Source organism: Carcharhinus amblyrhynchos, chromosome 1 (assembly GCF_965287045.1).
Source record: "Carcharhinus amblyrhynchos chromosome 1, sCarAmb.v2.hapA, whole genome shotgun sequence".
Classification (NCBI taxonomy): domain Eukaryota; kingdom Metazoa; phylum Chordata; class Chondrichthyes; order Carcharhiniformes; family Carcharhinidae; genus Carcharhinus; species Carcharhinus amblyrhynchos.
The window spans coordinates 103241952-103257426 of NC_137324.1; the positions used below are offsets into that span (position 1 = coordinate 103241952).

The following is a 15475-nucleotide window of genomic DNA, read 5'->3' on the forward strand; positions in this document are numbered from 1 at the left end:
CTCTTGAACATTGTTATAGAATCTGTTTCCACCACCTCCTCCGACAGTTCCAAGCATTTACCGCCCTGTGTGAAAAACTTGCCCCTTACATCTCTCTAAACTTTCTCCCTCTCACTCTCACTTTCAACCTATGCCCCCAAGTAATTGACCCTTTGACCTTGGGAAAAAGACTCTGACTAACAACTCTATCCAAGCCTGTCATAATCTTGTAAAACTCTATCCGGTACCCCCTCATCCTTCATCCCTTGGCAGTGCTCCAATGAAAACAACCTCCCTTTATTAATCCATATTCTCCAAATCATGTAACATCCTGGTAAATGTATTCTGCACCCTTTCCAATGCATCAACATCTTTCCGGTGGTGTGGCAACCAGAATTGTACGCAGCCAGCAGCGGCTGGATAGAATGAAGTCTACAGCCTCTGGAAGCAGGCCTGAGGCAGCAGGCCATAATACCTGCCTATTTACTGGGACATTGGCTTAGTTGTAATGATGATTGTCAGGCCCACCACCAACCTCCCCACCTTCCCTCCCTTCCCCACCTCCCCAACTGCACATGCCCCTTCATATCCCAGACATATCCTTCATGCTCCATGCCCCATCAAAATCCTATGCCCATTTCATGACCCTCCAGGCACCCACCCTCCCAGTTTCTATTACCAGAGTCAATGAGCCACTAATATGTCTAGCAGGGCTTTAACAGCAAAGGGAGAATGTGCAGGGTTTCGGGGAGCAACCAGAGACATGGCACTAGGATAGTTGCTGGTGTAAACTGGTTGCAGTTGGAACGTGAGGAGGACCATTTTCACAAAGTGAACGGTAATGATCCAGTGCTTGTGAGGATGATTTCAAACAATGCTGAGAACAGTTTTCCAAGTCGGATCTGAATTGCGCCCAGATTCATTACATAGAATCAAAATGGTAAAATCGGGCACAATGTGTCAAGTGAACAAGCAGTGCAAAGCTTGCCTAGTCACAAATGATTAGCACACAGGAGGGGCAGTCACAGTGGAGGTGGTGGATTTTCCACTCAATTCTCAAGTACCCATCATATTTCATCTGCCTGTTAAAAGCAACGAATAAACTTGTGAAGCAGGAGAAACTCTTCCAGGTAAGCAAGTCCTTCTCTAGACTCCCCCAGTAGGGTGGGCTGCTCCCATTTTGTGCCCCCCTACCCCTCCTCCTCCTCCTCCAAAAGCTCTTTCACCTCAGTGACCAACCTTGCCCAGGCCAGATTGGGCCTCTGGGCTGCCTAATATCATGCTGGCTGTTTGAGATATAGAGCTTGCTGCATATATGTTATGAAGTTTGTCCCTCGAAATGGACCTCACTTTCTGCCAGTATTATCATCAGGTGGTTGGATGTGATCTCCAGCAGCCACTAGCCCAATACTTAAAATCTACCATCGAGCACGTTGCAGAGCAGATTCTGAAAACTCTCTAACCCTCACAGCATGTTGTCAAATAGAAAGGTTTCAGCAATGCTGTATAGTTAATTTCAAGTGTAATTAAGTGTAATTTTCACAAGTGTTTACAGAGTTATTACAGAGAGAGGCTATTTGACCCATTGAGTCTATGCTTGTTTTCTGCAGAACAATCCAGTCAGCCTCAGTCTTCTGCTCTAACACTATAACCCTGCAAGTTTATTTTCATCCAATTTCTATTTGAAATTATTGATTGTCTTAAACCATCCTCGCAGGCACCAGATCATTACCACTCACTTTGTGAAAATATTCTTCCTCACATTCCACCCACCCAACCCCGCTAAATCTTTTGCCCAAAACCTGAATTTTGTGTCCTCTAATCTTGCTCCATTGGCTAATGGGAACAGCTTTTCTCTGTCTATCTTAACTAAACCTGTCATAACTTTGCACAACTCTATTAACTGTCCCCACACTCATGTGACTCCCTCTCTTCCAACCAATCTCCTTTGCTTTGATTAGTGATTATTGTTGGTGCAGGCTCAATGGGCCGAATGGCCTCCTTTTGAACTGTAAATTCTATGAATAAAAGGAACAACCCCAGCTTCTCCAACCCAACTTTGCAGCAAAACCCTTCATCCCTTGGACTTTTCTGGTAAAGCTCCTCAGCAGTCTCTCAAGGACCCCATGTTCTTCCACATGTGGTGACTAGAATTGGACACACTACTTCAGTTGTGCCCTAACCAGAGTTTTAAAAAAGTTCAAGAAGATCTTCCAGTTTTTTTTCTCAATGCCTCTATTTATTAAGCTCAAGGTCCCATGTGATTTTCTAACTACTCCCTCAATGTGCTGTCACACCTTCAAAAAACCACACATATGAACTACCAGGTTCCTCTGTCTCTTCCCATTCTTTAGCTCTGCGCTATAGACCCGATTCTATGTTATTTCGCCCTATCCCTTCTGCCAAAATGCAACACCTCACATTAGCTGACACTGACCCTCCCATTCCATGAGCTTCAATTTTGTGAACCAACCTTTTTTAAAAAATTATTTTATTATAGCAACAGGCAAATATTTAGCAAAAATTGTGAGAAACAGCAAAAGAGGAAGAGAAATTAAAATAAAACACCATACTTAAAATTACACACCTCACTTAAAAATAAATTGCGCAAATTATCCCTTGAACTGCCACAATTTTGATTAAATTTGCTTCAGAGTTTTATGCACAAAAAGGCAGATATCATTTTGAAAGAGTGCCAAAGTCAATCTGCTTGTATTTTTCTCCTATTCATGAGTCAGTTGTCTAGCAACTGAACATTAGAAAGTGTTTTGTATTTGCTAAAGTGAGCTTTGTAGAAGGTCACTGGAGTGTACTATTTACACATAATTTGCAAACAAGTCAATTCCCTGTAAGACGCAAGATGTACCACAGTCTAGAGGACCATAGGCTGATCTTGCCTTTGAGAGAAAGTTGACTGGTGGTGATGTAATCCAAAGACCATCACACCTCAAGTGAGGGGCAAGGTTAGAAGGCAGGGCCTTCATGTCCAGATCATCAACAACCTGTCCAGGACTCCAGTGCCGACGCTATAGTTAAGAAGGCCCACTTTCTCAGAAGACTAAGGAAATTTGGCATGTCAGCTACAGCTCTCACCAACTTTTACAGGTACTCCGTAACAAGCACTCTTTCTGGTTGTATCACATCTTGTATGATTCCGGCTCTGCCCAAGACCACAAGAAACTACAAAAGGTCGTGAATGTAGCCCACGCCTTCATGCAAACCAGACTCCCATTCACTGGCTCTGTCTATACTTCCTGCTGCCTCAGCAAAGCAGCCAGCTTAATTAAGGACCCCACATACCCCGCACATTCTCTCTTCCACCGGGAAAAAGATACAAAAGTCTGATACGTACCAAATGGCCCAAGAACAGCTTCTTCCCTGCTGTCATCAGACTTTTGAATGTTCCTACCTTACAATAAATTAATCCTTATCTATATAGCACACAGAAAACAATACTTTTCACTGTATACTAATACATATGACAATAATAAATCAAATCAAATCAAAATTAGGCAGTGGCCTACAGATATTATCGCTAGACCAGGTACTCAGCTAATATTCTGGGGATTGGGTTCATATCCCACAAGGCAGATGATGGAATTGAATTCAATAAAAAATATCTGGAATTAAGAATCTACTGATGACCATGAAACCTTTTGTTGATTGTCAGGAAAACCCATCTGGTTCACTAATGTCCTTTCAGGAAGGAAATCTGCCATCCTTAGCTGGTCTGGTCTACATATGACTCCAGAGCCACAGCAATGTAGTTGACTCCCAACTGCCCTCCAAGGGTAACTAGGGATAGGCAGTAAATGCTGGCCAACCAGCAATGCCCATGTCCCACAAATGAAGAAAATGAAAGCTAACTTCAGCTGGCATAGAATTGAACCCACACTGTTGGCATTGCTCTGCATCATGGACTAGCCATCTAGCCAACTGAGCTAACAACTCATATATTTTTACTGGTTACGGCTTTTAATTGCTGCAATAAGTGAAAATTGTCTCAAGTATTTTGTTCCAAAAAATTGAGGGTTATGATGTGCTGTAATGCTATAAGAATGATAAATTGACCTACCCTGCATTGGGGTTTATGGTTCCAAGGTAGTTGAAGCATCTGCCAATCATTATTTCTTTCAGTTTGGCTGTTGATCCTTTCCCCTTCTGAACAACATTGGATTCATCCTTTGCTATTGTTCTCTCTGTATGACTCAGCAGTATGAGTCCAAGGAGGAACAAACCTATTAACAGCAATAAAAAAAAGATATTCACAGAATCTTTACCGTGCAGAAGGAAGGTATTCAGCCCCAGAGTCTCTCCCTAGTCCCCTGCCTAGCTACATTACTGCAAAAAAAATTAATTTATTCCAGTGGGTAAGGAATAAGAGTGGGCTTACATATTCAAGGAATAAACAATTCTGGCTACACGACAGAAGTTACCACTTTGTAATGGACTGTCTTAGTCATATGAACATGTTCAAAGAACGTAACCTATTGATATTTTAAATAAACAGAGTTGAAATGGAGCACTGGAGCACCACATTCTTGGGTTCCACTCAGCCTCCAAACACTGCAAAATGAAATTTGAAATATGAACGCACACTTGTGAAATGAATGAATTGAATGCATCAGACATCAACTTGATAAAGAGGTTTGCAAGATCCCCTAATGGCCATCCACAGTATTATGAAACCAGTGTGCAATGATGGTTTGATGCCGGCACTGTCATCTACAAATTCCATCTCATGCACCAAGTGCACACCCACCCAAAACCCCAAAGCTTTGCTTAAGTAAATCACAAACTACTCCCAAGTAAATTACTGATTATTTGTTCTGGCTGTTGGTGCAATGTTGTGTGTTTTTATACTTGCCAAATGTTTCATTAGTCCACAGAGGCTGTTCTGGTTGAAATAGGTTTCTGCTTATTTAAAGGCTGCAGAGAACAAGTTTCTTTCAGACATGGGTGGCTGGTTAATCTTCCACTTGGAATTGAGTTTTACTGGGAGAAAGAAGAGAGACCATGCAGAGCAGGAATAGTTGGTGGAAAAGGAAGGGAGAGCAGAGTAGTTTATCTGCCAAGAGGGCTTTGGAGAGCAATGCTGTTACCTCAACTTCAGCAATGACCAGCGCTCGAGGCATCTGCACTTCACTAAAAACTGAAATCTGCCCATGCAACTTTAGGCAAAGACAGCATTGCCTGTAGCTGTCAAGATTGCAGTGGCTCTTAACCTTTATGTATTGGGCTCCCTCCACGCCGAAAATAAGTAACATTTCTCAGTTTTCAATATTCTATTGCACAAAGGGAAGACTACACAAAGAGATATAGCTTCACCTCATGGTCTCTTGCTAGTGACAAGTGTGTGATAATTAGAGATTTCCCTCATGATGCAGGATGCCATTGCTTGCACACATATTGCTTTGCGCGTCTCTCATGGAAATTCAGGCTTTTTTTTAATACATAGGGATTCACACCCTCAACATGCAGCCTTTGTGTGGCCACGGGCATCCTATCATGCCAATTAATGTCTGCTATCCTGGCAGGAGTCATAATTCCTTCATTCTGTGGCAATTGAACCATTGTGACTCCTAGATAACAAGTGTTACCCCCATGAAATGTTTAGGATTCCCATCTAGGACCTATGCCTGCATGCACGACAGGCCTTCCCATGCTACCACAGGGAACCTATCAACATCCACAAGCAATGTTTCCACCATTCAAACTGCTCTGGAAGAACCACATTGGGACTTGGGGGTGCAAGTGCACAAGTCTTTGAAGGTGGCAGTACAAGTGGAGAAGGTTGTGAAGAAAGCCTCTGGTATGTTAGCCTGTATAGGAAGGGGTATAGAATATAAGAGCTGGAGTCTAATGTTGCAGTTGTATAGAACGTTGGTTAGACCGCATTTGGAGTACTGCGTCCAGTTCTGGTCGCCTTACTACCGGAAAGACATGGAGACCCTGGAGAAAGTGCAGAGGAGGTTTACCAGGATGCTGCCTGGTATGGAAGGACTGGGTTATGAGGAAAGATTGAGCAAATTGGAACATAGAACATAGAACACAGAACACTACAGCACAAATTGGGGCTGTTTTCCCTTGAAAGACAGCAACTGAGGGGAGATCTAATAGAGGTATATAAGATTATGAAGGGTATAGATAGAGTAAACAGTGGTAAGCTTTTTCCTAGGTTGGAAATGCACATTGAGGGGCCACGGGCTTAGGGTGAGGGGGGCGAGGTATAATTTGGATGTTAGAGGGAGGTTTTTCACACAGAGGGTAGTGGGGGTACGGAATGCTCTGCCAAGCAAGGTGGTGGAGGCAGGCACGCAGGAGTTGTTTAAGAACTACTTAGGCAGGCACATGAGTGGGATGGAGATGGAGGCATATAGGAGACTGTTTTAAATAAGGTTCGGGAGACTTGGGACGTCCCTGGGAATGTATAAGGATGTGGATGATACTGATTTTTTTCTCTTTTAATCCGCAGGTGCTTCGGTCTGCCTTGTTGTCCAACAAGGGGCAGACACGCGATGGGTCGTACGAGGGATGCTCTTGGTTGTTTCGAGAATAGCCTAGTACTTCATGTCGTTAGTGTGCTTAAACTGGACCAGATGCTGGGCAACACGACAGCTCAGTGACTATCACTGTTTGCTGTGCAGACACATGGATTTGGGCCAGTGTCTGTTGGAGTTTGCACATTCTCCCCGTGCTTGTATGGGTTTTCTCCGGGTGCTCCGGTTTCCTCCCACATCCAAAAGATGTGCTATTAGGCTGATTGGTGTAACAAATTGTCCCTAAATTAGTCTTCCCTCAGTGTGGAATGCCATAAGCATAGACAAGGGTCATGGGTGGAGAGGGGATTCATAATGTTAAAATAGCGGCGCGGGCTCATTGGGCTGAAGGGCCTGTTTCCCGGACTGTTTTCTTCTTTGTTAGTGCTCTAAAAGAATGGGCATCAAATTAGTGGTGACGTGTGGCATGGTAATTAAGTGGGAACAAACCTTACCACTGTCGTTCAGATGAGAAGCAACAAGCAAAAGGAGGTGCAACTGGAGATTGAGAAATAGAAAGAGGATGTGAGGATACAGCCTGAGAACTATGTAATCAAGGAGCAATGTCAGTAACCTCAGCTATAATTGCCCATTCATACACGGTCTCACATTTCTTATATTTCCTCTCTCACTGACCACCACATTCTCTTCTTTGGGACAGTGCAAAGCTAGTAGAAAATGTCCATTCCATTCCAAATATATAAATTAAATCAGAATGCGTACAAAAAAAATTCATCACCCTTGTGCATTAGTGGCTTTGCTTCTTGTGCAGGGTGTAAGGTTTCTGACAGTGCTAAGTATATTCGGGTAAGATAAAGCATTTAAATGGCAGCGTTGGATCCTGATTGATAGAGATTATTGGCAGATGAGAGATGGCAGTGCAATGAATTGAATTGCGGATTATTGGTGCAGGTGTCAGGATGTGTCATTTGAGGTGAATTCATTTGCTTTGACATCTCTGAGAGATAACTAAATTTCTTCCTGTGCTACATCCATGTTCGTGGTGCAATACTCCCGGCATTGATCTCTGCCACTATTTCTTCCCAATACTCCAGAGTGTGTGTCTGGAAGGCCTTCTTCCTCTCTATGGATACATGACATCTCTTCTCTGTTTCATCTCTTCAACGAGGTGCCTTGAGCGCATGATCAAAAACCTGAAACCTTTTTGTACATTCACTCTCACGGTCAGCCATTTTTTAAACCTAAGAGCATTCAGAATAGAAGCAAATGTTGGACCCTGGAGCTTGTTCCACTTTCAATAAAATCATGGCTCTCCTGTTTCACAGGACAGATTCGATAACAACAAGCTTATTTAAAGTTTTAAGTTTATTTATTAGTGTCACAAGTAGGCTTACATTAAGACTGCAATGAAGTTACTGTAAAATCCCCTAGGTGTCACACTCAGGTACCTGTTTGGGTACATGAGGAAGAATTTAGCATGGCCAATGCACCTAACCAGCACATCTTTCGGACTGTGGGAGGAAACCCATGCAGACGCGGGGAGAACCGCAGACTCCACAGAGATAGTGACCTGGGAATCGAACCTGTGTCCCTGGCGCTGTGAGGCAGCAGTGCTAACCACTGAGCCACCATGCTACCCTCATTTTATCATTAACAAAATAAAACATAGCAACGTGCTTAAAAGCAATTAAACAAAACCTTTGCTACAGGATTACACAAGGAGATATTAAACCAGATAACTTAAAACATGATCAAAGGTTGTAAGGAGTAGTGTAAAGAGGAAAAGAGAGAATGGGAGGTTTAAGGAGGAAATTACAGAACTTATGGTTTTGACAGTTGCTGAAACCATGGCTGCCAAAGGCGGGAGGCAGGGAGTGCCGTTCATGATTTTACAGGCAGTAGAAGCCACATTTTAAACAGATTTGAGAGCACAACATGGACAGAATTTAATTTATATGGCAAAATGGCATTCAAAATGTCATTGTGGATTACCTGAACCTAACATATGACAACAAGAAAGCAAAATAAAAGGTTATTACACTCATGCTAATACCCCTAATAGATATGCATTACTTTGGAGTATTTTGTTTACCAGTCATGTATCTTGATAAATATAGGGTCGTTATCCTCACTGTAGTTATAAAAAAACTTGTATTTATATAGCACTGTTCATGATGGGCCAGATATCTCAAAGCACTTTACAGTCAATTAAGTACTTCTGAATGTTAGTCTACGTTCTAATTTAGGAAACATGGTGGACAATTTGGATATAGCAAGTTTACACAAACAGCAATGTGAGCGTTTGTTTTGTGATGTCAATCGCGAGATAAATATTTTTCAGTACGCTGGGAATAGCTCCCCCCTCTTTTTCAAAATCGGGTGTGGGATATTTAATGCCAAAATGAGGGGGCAGAATGAACCCAGTTTAATGTCTCAGTATTGCACTGCAATACCAGCCTTCATTTGCAACTTCGTGGCCAGCAGCAGGGCTTAAACCCAGAACTTTCTGACTCAGAGGAGAGATTGCTATTAACCGAGTCACAGCTCTATCCTGTTGTGAGATTATAGCAGGTGAAGAATTTTGATCCTGTAACTAACTTAACTCATCTTTAGGTATTTATTTTCCTTTTAATATTAATAAATAGAGACAAAGTGCCCACACAAACACATTTTCTATAGTGAGAGAGAATAATATTTCTCACTTTGCTTCTAACTCCTGATTTCCAATGCTCCTTAAAATAGATATTGAACATTTACACTGATGCTGGGTGACAGTCAGATATACCTAACCCTGGCAATCAAATTATGCCACAAAACAAATCTCAAGATAATGCTATTAAAAATGTGATTTTGGCTGATTGAAGCTGTTGTGGTTTGTTTTTTACATATATCACAGCGCTGGGAGCATTTTGCAACAGAACTTAGTTATAAGTTAGAACAATGAGAGTAAGCCACAAAATAAGTTAATTGCTTCAGTAAATATTATTCACTTCAGAATGAATAACATTTACAAACCAATTAAGTATGATTTGGAGAAAAATCAGCTCAGCACAGATAGTTACATTTCCTACTGACTTGTCTTTACCTGTAAGGTTCAGGGTATTCAGAAAAGACATCTTCAACCTGTTGTTTCTTCTGTGACACTGGATTAGTGCTGAAGGCCGCACCCTTCTTTAATAATTCCGTGGGTTTATAACTTTGCAAACTCCTCCCCTGGCTATTTGTGCTCAATCTTGACTGTGCTCAATCAAACAGATTTTTGAATAATTGCAACCAAACAAAACACAAAGGTTAGAACTATAAAAGTTTAACCAACCTTCTAAGATAACAAAGGCTTAAAAGAATCAGCTGTTAATGTACTATAAACTTACAGTAGTTCTAGGAAGCTTGACCAGTCATGCTCAGCTTTGACCAGTTTACGTGCCAGTAAGTATTTCTGGTTCAATTTTAATTCTCTTTCCCATTCCCAAGCCAACGTAGCTGCCAAATATCCTTCAATATAATCCATCAAGAACTAGTTATGGAAATGTGGGAGAACAACACCTTCATACCAGTCAATAAGGAAGTCTCAATAACGCAGCTGTCCTTTATAGTAGTAACAAGCCAAACTCTTAGCTTTCATAACACAGCAACATTTTTAGGGATTGGGTTTAAATTGGCAAAAGTACCATGAAAAGTAATCTTATCGCACCATTAATGCTCCTCTGGACCTACAAAAATCTACTGGGCTGGTGCGACACTGCATATCTCTTGTCTCTACAACAATAACTCACCTTAACCCTTTCTCCCACTGGCCTCCATAGACTGTACTTACTGTCTATTTCCAGTTTATCTCAGGTCAGTTTGAATCCAATGTACTGCATTTGAACTTCTACTTGACCCACAGAACTTGACAGTTACATTTAATAAAGGCCGAGCTTCAAAGTGATTTGGCCTGTTGTGGTGATTGTCCCTTTAATGGTAACACAGTAAAATATGTGTCACATGGCCTGTGTGATCAATCGGGATTCGGGGGGTGGAATGACTCCATGATGAGAAAGGCTTCTTAAGCAAAGAGACAGTTTGGGAAGCTAGCTACAGTCATGAGGCTGCTGTACAATTCCTATTAATAAATATCTCTTGTTTTCATTAATGAAGTCAGTGAAAGTGCATCATGCGTTAATCATGAAGCCAGGCCACAGACAGAGGGTTCAAAAGGCATAGCAGCCGATGGTGGCCATCTCCATGAAAATCTGTTGGACCTGAATTGGCTCTTCCTGGCGATTGATCGGGAAGAGTTCCTTGCAGTACTGTGTGATCTGTTGGATATTGAAGTCCCAGAGAATGATTCATCTTTCACATTGCTGGGTGTACCAGATAAAGGTTGGGATTTTTTAGCCCCACTGTGCTGGGACACACTGCAGGAGAGACAGTGAACTAGCTTAGAGTCCATTGAAGATCCCAGCCAACGGTAGGACGGGAAAATCCTGACCAAAGTCTCTGGGGGTGATCTTACTGGCTCATCAAACTGGTCAACTGGTATGGTGAGCCAGTAAGATCGCCAGAGATTTCTCACCTCTCGCGATCTTACTGGTCTCAATCTGCTGGTGTAATCAGCCTCGCCAGCGCAAGGCTGATTTTAATATTTAAATTCTAACTGAATTTTTCTCTCGCCAAACAAACAGATCCAAAACTCCCATTTTCATGCTTGTTCAGCACTTTGAATTCATTTGGGAAGATCGCCCTCACTGTGCGCAAGGATATTTTGGCCCTGGAGGGAGTGCAGAGGAGGTTTACTAGGCTGATACCGGAGTTGAGGGGATTGAGCTATGAGGAGAGGCTGAATAAACTAGGCTTGTACTCGTTAGAGTTTAGAAGAATGAGGGGAGATCTCATTGAGACTTATAAGATGATGAATGGGATGGATAGGATAGAGGTGGAGAGACTCTTCCCGCTCAAAAAAGACAGTAGGACTAGGGGGCACAGCCTCAAGATAAAGGGGAGGCGGTTTAGAACGGAGTTGAGGAGGAACTTCTTCACTCAAAGGGTGGTGAATCTCTGGAATTCTCTGCCCGTTGAAGTGGTGGAGGCTGCCTCGCTAAATATTTTTAAGAAGCGGGTTGATGGGTTTTTGATAAGAGAAGGGATTAAGGGTTATGGGGAGAGGGCGGGAAAGTGGAACTGAGCCACGACAGATCAGCCATGATCTTATTGAATGGCGGGGCAGGCTCGAAGGGCTAGATGGCCTACTCCTGCTCCTATTTCTTATGTTCTTATGTTCTTATGTTCTTATGTTTTCTTTTTAGAAGAAGCAGCTGTAATTTTAGGGGCTGAGCAGCATTTAGATCAGTTCCACGGAACCTGTAGATGTACTGTCTACTTCATTTCCTGTTTGTCATGAAGATTCTTCCACAGAGAATGCCTAAGTCCAGGTCAGAGTCAATGGATGATCATATCACTCAAGAGCTAATACTTTCCAAATATGAAAGTCAATTGGTAGCCATGCTTCAGTCCTAGCTGAAAGTCTCCTCCCTGTCAGAATTAAAGAGTGACATAGAAGCTCTGGTAGAATCTTTAGTGCTCCTGAAGCTGCGGACTCCTGTGTAGCACCTTGTCCTCAGATCGATTGCCAACAGGAAATTCATCTCATTACTAAGGATGATACTGTTTTGTCTCCATGTCCTCAACAATTTTTCCCCACAGCCTAGAGTTGAGAAACCTTGTAAAGAGCAAAGTGTGTCTCTCTTTCTACTGCCTGTTACATGTTGACATTCCTCCCAAAAATATGATGGGCAAAGCATCTTCTTTTTCTGATAGTCTGACAGGATGTTAATTGTTCCTTCCTTCATCAGCTAAGTACTTTAAAATCTCAGATCTTCAATGCCTCCTCAGTCTCTGATACAGCAGTAGATAATGCAGCTGTGACAGTCGTCCCTGGAGTTCAATATTATTCCTCTCCTGCAGCTTGGTCACATTGTCCTTTGATGGAGAAACAACTTCGTCAGAGTGTCCTGAACTCTAGTTTTAGTCCCAGAAGATCCCTAGTTCAATTCTCTTCAGTCTTCCTTTTGGGATCAGTCTTTCATTGAAAAATCTTCATTGTCCTTGCAAACAGTCATTTTGCAATCCGCAGTCCATTTCCCAGCAATACTCTCCAAATCCCCAGATGATGATATCCTACCAGATGCCAAAAAAAGTCCTCACATCTCCAAAATGTCTTCCTTAAGAGCCAAGAATACCATGGGAGCTTAAATTCCTCAGGACTGTGACCTGAAGAGGGGAAGAGTACGATTTGGACTTGGATAGAATCTGTAGTTGTACAAAAGAAATTATGGAAATGCAATATAAATAATTAAGTTCAGTTTTAAGTTTATTTATTAGTGTCACAAATAGACTTACATTAACACTGCAATGAAGTTACTGTGAAAATCCCCTAGTCGCTACACTCTGGCACCTGTTTAGGTATACTGAAGGAGAATGCACCCAACTCGTATATCTTTTGGACTGTGGGAGGAAACAGAGCACCCGGAGGAAACCCACGTAGACAACCCACGTAGACACAGGGAGAACATGCAAACTCTACACAATGACCCAAGCCAGGAATCAAACCTGGGTCTTTGGCGCTGTGAAGCAGCAGTGTTAACTGCTGTGCCACCATACTGCCCATAACATAAGGGGGAATTTTACCAAAATTTGTCAAAATGTCAGACTCTGATGGCGAACCACCGTGTATCTCTCCAGATCCACAGCTGGGTTTTCAGACCAGATTTGCATAAAAAATATCTAGGGGCTGTTACTCAGGTAGGGTAGAGCCTGATAGAGCTGGCAAGACCAGCTCCACAGAGATTGGGATGCCATCTTAAAGGGGTGCCCCAATTTGCACAAGAAATAAACTCACTTCCCAAGCCCTCATGAACACAGAGGACCGCCCCATGAGCATCAGAGTGACCCCCTTCACCACCATGGAGATTTCAGGGGCTCTCTTCCCCACTCTCTCAACCACAGAAGTATCAGGGCTCTCTCCACCTCACAATCACACAATTTTTGGGGCAGGGGAAAGCCTGGGAACTACAGGCCAGTGAGCCTCACATCTGTGGTGGGTAAATTGTTGGAAGGTATTTTGAGACAGGAGCTACAGGCATTTAGAGATGCAAAGACTGATTAGGGACAGTCAGCATGGCTTTGTGAGTGGAAAATCATGTCTCACTGAGTTTTTTTTAAGGGGTAACTAAAAAGGTAGATGTGGGCAGTGCAGTTGATATTGTCTACATGGACTTTAGCAAGGCCTTTGATAAGGTACCACATGGTAGGTTGTTTCATGAAGTTAAATCTCATGGGATCCAGGGCGAGGTATCTAAATGGATACAAAATTGGCTTCTTAACAGAAGCCAGAGGATGGTTTCAGAGAGTTGTGTTTCAAACTGAAGGCCTGTAACCAGTGGTGTGCCTCAGGGATGGGTGCTGGGTCCACTTTTATTTGTCATTTATATTAATAATTTGGATGAGAATATAGGGGGCATGGTGAGTAAGTTTGCGGATGACACCACGATTGGTAGCATGGTGGACAGTGAGAAAAGTTATCTCCAATTGCAGCGGGATCTTGATCAGTTGGGCCAGTGGGCTGACAAATGGCAGATGGAGTTTGATTCAGACAAATGCAAGGTGATGCATTTTGGTAGATTGAACCAGGGCAGGACTTACTCAGTTAATGGTAGGGCGTTGGGGAGAGTTATAGAACAAAGAGATCTATGGGTACATGTTCATAGTTCCTTGCAAGTGGAGTCACAGGTGGACAGAGTGGTGAAGGCATTCGGCATGCTTGGTTTCATTGGTCAGAACTTTGAATACAGGAGTTGGGATGTCTTGTTGAAGTTGTACAAGACATTGGTGGGGCCACACTTGGAATAATGTGTGAAATTCTAGTCACGCTATTATAGAAAGGATATTATTAAACTAGAAAGAGTGCAGAAAGGATTTACTAGTATGCTACTGGGTCTTGTTGGATTGAGTTATAAAGGAGAGTCTGAATAGACTGGGGTTTTTTTCTCTGGAACGTAGGAGGCTGAGGGGGTGATCTTATAGAGATCTATAAAATAATGAGGGGAATAAGAAGGTAGACAGTCAATATCTTTTCCCAAAGGTTGGGGAGTCTAAAACTCGAGGACATACATTTAAGGTGAGAGGGGAGAGATACAAAAATGTCCAGAGGGGCAATTTTTTCACACAGAAGGTGGTGAGTGTCTGGAACAAGCTGGCAGAGGTAGTAGTAGAGACAGGTACAATTTTATCTTTTAAAAAGCATTTAGATAGTTACATAGGTACGATGGCTATAGAGGGATATGAGCCAAATGCAGGCAATTGGGATTAGCTTGGGGGTTTTTTAAAAAAAATTAAGGGCGGCATGGATAAGTTGGGCCGAAGGGCCTGTTTCCATGCTGTAAACCTCAATGACTCTATGACATCCTGATAAGAATGAGGGGCCCAGGGAGCAGCCTACCCCAGTCTCCTTTTCATTCCAGTGGATGCTACAGCCTGAAAAACCCTGTAGCCATTTAAACAGAAATCCTTTCTCTGACAAAATGGTCATGTCATCTGCCTGCCCTCCCCAAATCCTTGAGGAACACAGAGGTTGGCTCTTAAATGGTTTTTTCTTGTAAAAAGCAACCAGAAGACCCAATAATGGGAAATCAAGATTTGGGCCAAAAATCATTCCAGCATAGAGCCAGGCACTAAATCTGTTATACTCTGCCCATATTTCCTATTGCTGTCCTTTATTAGGAATCTAAGATGCCCTCATACATGAGTGGGTTCCTGCCAAAGAAATTACATCCTGACTCAGCCTTGATCCTGCATACTCTAGCTGGCCAGGACATGAGGCCTGTGGTGTATGAGGGTGGTTTCTCAGGCCACAGCAGATCTGCTGATAGCATCTGTTAAAGTGGAGAATGGAGTTTTAGAGTTCTACATGTCAGTAAGTGCTGTTGGAGAAGACGGCAACATATTCATTGGAAGATTGT

General features: G+C 42.6%; 1 protein-coding gene across 1 annotated transcript in view; it reads right to left on the reverse strand.

The window, feature by feature from the left end:
* Positions 1–9770, reverse strand: part of LOC145343707 (ADP-ribosyl cyclase/cyclic ADP-ribose hydrolase 2) — a 43624-nt gene extending 33854 nt beyond the window's left edge. Inside the window, exons 1-2 of the mRNA XM_080189929.1 lie at positions 9565–9770; positions 4055–4217 (exon numbers count right to left, since the gene is read on the reverse strand). Of these exons, the coding sequence (XP_080046055.1) occupies positions 4055–4217; positions 9565–9595 (194 nt within the window). The 5' untranslated portion in view covers positions 9596–9770. The remainder of the gene's footprint in view (positions 1–4054; positions 4218–9564) is intronic.
* Between the last annotated feature and the right edge of the window lie 5705 nt (positions 9771–15475).